The following is a 7359-nucleotide window of genomic DNA, read 5'->3' on the forward strand; positions in this document are numbered from 1 at the left end:
CAATTGTTAACCACCTCAATCTGTATTATATTTTAGGGTTTTAAAAAAATTCCCTCATGTCCAAATTCAACATGAAGGGGGGTGGTCCGCTGCAGAAAGAGGCATTTGAAAAGACTGCACTGTTCTCGGTCATTAGAGGTATGTGTATAAAACACACAACATTTACCCGAGAGCTTCTCTCTTTTTTAACACACTGAATGGTGATACACTATATATATATATATCTCGGTTTTGTTCTTAGTTGGCATCCAAGCAAAAGAGAATCCTGTCACAATTAGTGTAATTAAAGTAAAAAATTATGTCAAGCTTTTCTTGTGCTTTTTTTTAATAAGTATTAATTAATATAAGTATACTTTTTTTTGATGTTGTCATTTATCCGTAATGTTTTAATGTTAAGTGTGATAACATGCTCTTGATTTGTATTAGATTTTTTTTCTTTTAAATATATTAAGTTATTTGAAATAACTTATTTTTTTAATTTTTATATGTTTATTATCTTAAGATGTTAAAAAAAAAATCCAGATTTTTTATTATAATATTTATATTTAAGTGTATTGTATTTATAACATTTTATTTTGTCATTAATTATTTTGTATTTTTATCATTTTGTATTGTCTTAAGTTGTCAAAAATGTTATCTTTCTTAATAAAAGCTGTATGTATGGATTGCCATTTTGTTGTCTATTAGACGTATATATGTAGTCGTTTAATAGCCGTCTAATTGATCACTAGTCTATTCCTGGGCTATGATTAGACGTCTGTTAGATTTTCACTGACAGCCCAAATTTAGACTTAGCCTTGTTGTCTGGGCTGTGTTTAGACGGCTAATAGACGTCTTTTAAACGCAAAATTGCTTGCTGGGAAGGTAAATGTAAGAGAAATGTAAAACAAAACAATGTAAAAAAAAAAAAAGGCAATGAACTCAGGAGACAGAGGGTATAATTTACACAGGCTAATGAGAATAAAACTAAAAAGAGGTATGCAAAATAATCAGTAGGCCTAAATAGAAAGAAATGGAGACAAAGGAAACTAACAGGTACAACAAAGTATAAACTAAAACGAAACTGAAACCAGAATGGAATGTGAACGCTGTCAACACTTTTTGTACTGTGTTCGCACCTGTAGCTACTGAGAGAAAGTGAACCAAGTGAAAATGAAACCGAACTGAGGCCGGCCGAAGTGTGACCGCAGCGCATGTTTGATTTGGTCTAAGATGCGGTGTGTGCGACATCTAGTGGTCGAAAAATCATATATAGCCCCTTTAAAATTTTTAGGTCATTGCAGCACTACATTAAATTGATGAGCAAAGAAAATTGAATAGCTATAATCTTGGCCTGCGACTCAGAATGAAATAGCCTAGTTATTTTAACAGGTACAAAGGCAAAACGTGTTTGTAATGTTACTGGATACAAATTGTGTAGTACTTTGGGTTACTGGGTACATTGATGTCTCTTTCTCACCGTCTATAGCTAAATTGTATATACATTTACATTTTACATTTAGTCATTTTGCAGACGCTTTTATCCAAAGCGACTTACAATTGGGGGATACATAAAGCGATTCTTCTTGAAGAGGCAAACAGATACAAGAAGTGCTTGTAATACCAAGTTTTAGACATTGTTCAAATAAGTACAAGCTAGAAAGGGAAGGAATAAATAAAGATAAATATTTTTATTTTTTTACATATTCCACATGATGATATAAGTAAGGAACAAATTGAAATTTAAATAATTATTTGCTGAAAATCTCCAATGTAGCTCTCAAATCTCATTCAGCTCTCTTCTATGTTAGTGTGTGCATTTTGCATGATCAACATTGCGGCATATTTTATTGTAAGCCAGCATGAATGAGATGGATGTTTATGATGAAGTCAAGTAGCTTCGAAAGAGATGAGTTTTCAAATTGAACATTTTTTCAATTGAAAATTGTCAGGGATTCAGCATTCCGGATAGGGGTGGGAAGATCGTTCCACCAGCCAGGAATGGTGAACGAGAATGTTCTGGAAAGTGATTTTGAGCCTCTCTGTGATGGTACCACGAGGCGTCGCTCACTAGCGGATCTCAGACTTCTGGAGGGGATGTAGATTCGTAGTAGTGAGTGGAAGTAGGCGGGTGCTGAGCCTGTGGCTGTTCTATATGCAAGCATCAATGTCTTGAACTTGATTCGAGCCGCAACCGGTAGCCAGTGCAAGGAGATAAAGAGAGGTGTAACATGGGCTCTTTTGGGCTCGTTGAAGACCAGTCGTGCCGCTGCATTCTGAATCATTTGTAGAGGTTTGATTGTGCTTGATGGAAGTCCAGCCAGAAGAGCATTGCAGTAGTCCAGCCTAGAAATGACAAGGGCCTGGACAAGAAGTTGTGCAGCATGCTCCGTTAGAAAGGGCCTGATCTTTCTGATGTTGTGCAATGCAAACCTGCAAGATCGAGCAGTCTTTGCAATGTGGTCTTTGAAGGTCAGCTGGTCATCAAAGGTTACACACCAAGATTTCTGAGCCCTCTGGGGTATATAAGTTGCGGGCATCAGGGAGCCTCTATCAATATATTGGAGACTCCCTTTACCCTCTGGGGGAAGTGGGATGTCTGGCTCAGCCCTATAAAAGACCATTTGAGCAGACATTTCTGCTGCATAGATATATGAATATTATATTGGAACATAGTTCATTTTGTACTTGCAATTTGTTGTTTTCTCCATTTGGAGCTGTTCCAAAATGTAATGTCATTTGCATACATTTCAAACTGCATTAGCCTCATTTATGAGCAGGGGCAACAGATGATTTGATGAGGATGAAAAATATTACCAATAATATACATTTTTTGTACAGATTGGCCAAGTCTCATTCATGAGACATGAGGGAGACAAGTGGCTTTTCCACAGAAATCCATTCTGCTCATTGTCACGCATGCACCCTGATTTGCTGATGTGCAAGATTCAAATTCCCTCTGCTTTGTAAAAGTAACTGTCATACGGTAGCCTATGGCTTGATAGGAAAATAAAAATGACCAAAAGCAGTGAAGAGCAATAGATATCAATACATAATGAGATAATTGAATGTCTCTCTCTGTCTTTGAGGATAAGATTTCAAATATGAAAGCAAAACAGTAGAACAATAATTAGTAGCCTAAGTCCAGTATGATCTACTGTAATAATTTACTGAAAGTTATAATATATATTATCAGTTAAACTGATTAACTGGAGTATTCACTTCATCTGTGAACATGCAAGACTTCCGGTTCATTAGCCGCTATACGTAAATAGAAGATTAATAATAAGTAAACAGTAAATCTATTTGCAATACAAGCTGCTTTATGATTATGAACACAATACATTAAAATAATATGATAATAAATTCCAGTTTGAAATATCAAGTAGCGTAACAGAGTGTTTTTGTACAGCTAAAATGGCTGTAAGCGAATGACACCAGAAGCTTTGCACATTAATGTTAGAAATGGCAGCACCTGCTCTTACATTAAAATAAAGTTTAGTTTTATAAAATAAAGATTTTAAAAGCCATTCAATTTTAATAACTAGAATTATTAGTAGTGGTATGTATTTCTCATTTCCTTATTGTTTTGATGAGATGGAATGCATACGCCCTTTTCCCGAGTAAACAATGAGCCCTGCCATGGTGGATTTTAACTTCCGTTTGTATGCTGCCTTGTTTTTGTCTCCCTAGGATCCCATGTGAAAACTAGGTAAAAGAGTGACTGAATTAATTAAACGGAAACTTTTTGATTAAGCTGTGCTGCCACCACAACAGCAATAAACTTGAGGAAGTCCTGGACAGTACTTGTTCTGAGCACCAGCAAATCTAAAAAGAATGTCCGTACGGCGCCATATGTCTAGCATTCTATGCCAAAAACTCACATGAGAAAACAAGCACGGGTTGCAGCACTTAAGATAAAGACTCACCAAAGAAGGTTTATGTGTGTCATTATTCGGTGGGCAAACCCTGAACTTCAGCCCGATAGCGAGCTGTACGTAGGATATGAGCATTTAGGGAAAAGGTGATGAAGGGAAGCTTCCTCCTTCTGTTGTCTCCTCTGCTCTTCTACTTCCTGTTTTAGTGAGTCCAGCTGCACTTCAGATTCTACAGCTGCAGCAGAAACTATTTCTATTATATTCATACTATGCTAAATAAAGTGTGTTTGTTGTTCTGATTTTTTGGTATCATGGTTTCATGCATTTGCAATATTTCTAGTAATTCAATTAGTTTTTCTGATCATATGCATGTTACATTTACCTGCCTATTTCCAAATGAAGTTTCAAAACTACAAGGGTTTCACAGCAGATTCATACCTTTAGTCCATCTACTAGTGATGATTTGTCTGCTCTTTACAAGAAGGCTTGTCAAATTTCCTTTCCAATTTGTCTAATGTAACAATGAATTCTGTGGCTTCACAAAGAGAAAAACTGAACCCAACCAGCACCTGAAGCTGAACAAAAGTGGAAAAAAGGCAAATTACAAGTGTAATTTGAAATATTATGTGTCAATCAAAAATCAGTACATTTTTGACATTATAGCGAAAAACTGCAAAAAAAAAAAAAATATATATATATATGTTTTCAATTGCAGTATGTGACAGCTTTCTAAAGTTTTTTACAGATAAAATTGTTGATTTAAGATAGGATATTGTATCTTTAAACTAGGATCCATCTGTTCTTTCTCTCTGTGTTTCATCCTTTGAGGAATTTCAGGCAGTCTCTTTTAACTCACTTCAATAAAAAGACGCAAAAGAAAACATCAATTTTAGCTATGTGCTTGGGAATGTGAACAAAATGAAAGTACTGTAACTCGATCTGATGTGTTCTAGGTCATCAAAGCATCAGTTTTTGTCTTTCACAACATCTTTCACAAAATCACAACATCAAGTCTGATTCTTCATGATTTCAGAGCAAAAGTAAACTTCTATTTCTGCAGAACACAGTAAGATATTTTGAAGATTGCTGGGGCCCAAACAATACTAAACCCCACTGGCTTTCATTTTATAGACAGAAATAAATAAATAAAACACAAGCACAGAAACATTTTCCAAAATATCTCCTTCTGTGTTCTAAGAAGGCAAGTTAAAGTTAAAAGACCCTCCCACTTTGATCAGCTATAAAATGAGCACTGAAACAAACACTTTATTTCATTCACCTCCTGATCAAGATGGATTTACAAATCTCTGTTTTTCTTCTGTTCATTCTTTTCACTCCAGGTACAAAGACAAATAGTTTATAATTTTATTAAGTCCAAATACAGATTTCTAGCATGTCTTTTTCACCGTCTCTCTCAGGACACTCTCTCAGCTGTTATGAGTGCACGGGTCTGAAGGGTTCTTGTGCGAATCAAAAAGTAAAAACATGTCCCAGTCGATTTTCCAAGTGCATGAGTACAACGGCTGTAACACAAGTTGGTAAGTCCAATATGATGGATTGAAATTTAATATTTTTGACTGATGGAGATGCTGGTGTTTTTTTACTGGTGCTGCTTCACTAGAAATGTAATTTCTCACAGAACTACTAATTTCCGCACAAATGTAAATCACAGAATATTCTATTTAGATTTCTGCTGTTTAATTTTTTTCTATTACACTGCTTGAAATTAGAAAAAAGCTACATCTTGGCATGTTTATAAATAAATATTTTATCAAAATAATATGTCGAACTGGTCTTTCCTGAATCATTCATGTTTTAGGTGACATTAGAGCTAAAGTGAAGGCTAAAGATTGTGCTGTTGACTGTGCAAGTGGGTCCATGAACCTCAGCATTATAAAGAGGTCTTCAGTGTGCTGTAACACAGACCGGTGTAACATCCAGGATGCTCCAGGTATTGTGCTTTACTGACCAAATGCAAATGACTATCTTCTTTAAAGTCAACACGTACTTCCAAGAGACATTCAGTCAGGAAATACAATACAGGCTGTGGCTTGTCAATCGTGAACTGATTGAATGGAGCAGCTAACAGAGTGTTTTTTCATTAGATATGATATTTTGTACAGACAATAAAATAAAAGAATACCTGTTTTCTCTGTAGATCCCAGCATTGACTCCAATGGAAAGAAATGTTACTATTGTGATGGGAAGAACTGCTCAAACACAGTGAGCTGTTCAGGGAGTGAAGACCAGTGCATTACATCATCAGGTGAGAATCTGCTAAAGGAAAAAGATTAAAGTCGTTATTTTTATCTCTCTTATGTTAAATGGTTAAGTAAGTCATCATCTGTATATCTTTTATTTTTAAACATGTAATACATATAATATACACCTACCAGTAAGGCTTAAACTAACCTGTGTTTTTTTTTTTTTTTTGCTTTTCATCAGCGAGTTACGGAGAGCAGTCACTGGTTGTAAAAGGCTGTGTCTCTAAATCTATTTGTGATTCCACAACATCAGATGGTGATGTTCAGAAGATCTTATGTTGTTCAGGGAATCTGTGTAATGGTGCTCAGAGCGTCACTCAGAGTGCTAACAGTGCTAAAAATGTCACTCAGAGCTTCCTGTTCCTGTGCGGTTCTCTGCTCTCCTTCATCCTGCTGCACTGAATCCAGCAGCTCTTCACATTCTACACAGAGACACACTGTACTGAATATAGAGCTTGTACTTTCTCTGTATCTGTAGTGTTCTAATGTGACTGTTTGCTGTGACATTTATGTAATATTTATGTAATATTAAGTGACCTTCATGCTGTAAGGACAACTTAAATATATACCCAAGAATAAAAATATTGTAATCCTCAAAAAAAAAAAAAATAGATCATGTGTAAATAAATGTGTTCGGAAAAAAATGTAAGATAATTCTTTAATTATCAAAAAAAATGTGATTTTGACAATTTGACAATATTTGCATTTCCACTATCAGCATTTTCCTTTTTACAGGTAGGCTACAGTTTACAATGGCAACAAGATAAATAATTATATATGTTGAGAGGTAGGCTAATAAGGCAAGGCAAGTTTATTTATATAGCACATTTCGTACACAATGGTAATTCAAAGTGCTTTACATAAAAGAAAGTAAAATAATCATTTAAAAAAAGTAATCATAAAAATAAAACAAGGAATTTAAAAACTTTGAAGATTATTTAAAAATTGATTTAAAATGAATTTAAGACAATTAAAAATAGAAAATGATTATACATACATAAAATACAGTGCAATCAGATCGGACATCGCACAGTGCTCATTCAATAAATGCACAGCTAAACAGATGAGTTTTGAGTCTAGATTTGGATGTGACTAATGTTTTAGCACATCTGATCTCTTCTGGAAGCTGATTCCAACTGCGGGCGGCATAATAGCTAAAAGCGGACTCCCCTTGTTTTGTGTGAACCCTTGGTATTTCTAACTGACTCGATCCTAATGATCTGAGTGGTCTGTTAGGT

At 35.1% G+C, this 7359-nt stretch overlaps 2 protein-coding genes across 3 annotated transcripts in view; both read left to right on the forward strand.

Annotated features, from left to right (window-relative positions):
- The window catches only part of LOC107661589 (CD59 glycoprotein-like), a 28121-nt gene that overhangs the window by 5635 nt on the left and 15127 nt on the right, over window positions 1-7359 (forward strand). The window lies entirely within an intron of this gene.
- The window catches only part of LOC107661586 (urokinase plasminogen activator surface receptor-like), a 13071-nt gene continuing 10856 nt past the window's right edge, over window positions 5145-7359 (forward strand). Inside the window, exons 1-5 of one of the 2 annotated variants that reach the window (XR_001631124.1) lie at window positions 5145-5197; window positions 5276-5395; window positions 5677-5808; window positions 6016-6123; window positions 6303-6598. Coding sequence is in view for 1 of the 2 variants with exons in the window: in XM_016451243.1 (XP_016306729.1) it covers window positions 5149-5197; window positions 5276-5395; window positions 5677-5808; window positions 6016-6123; window positions 6303-6523 (630 nt within the window). In the remaining variant the exon portion in view is untranslated. Of the gene's footprint in view, window positions 5198-5275; window positions 5396-5676; window positions 5809-6015; window positions 6124-6302; window positions 6690-7359 lie in introns of those variants that run through there. The other variant, XM_016451243.1, reaches the window with a different exon arrangement.

Source organism: Sinocyclocheilus anshuiensis, unplaced genomic scaffold (assembly GCF_001515605.1).
Source record: "Sinocyclocheilus anshuiensis isolate Anshui unplaced genomic scaffold, SAMN03320099.WGS_v1.1 scaffold1425, whole genome shotgun sequence".
Lineage (NCBI taxonomy): Eukaryota > Metazoa > Chordata > Actinopteri > Cypriniformes > Cyprinidae > Sinocyclocheilus > Sinocyclocheilus anshuiensis.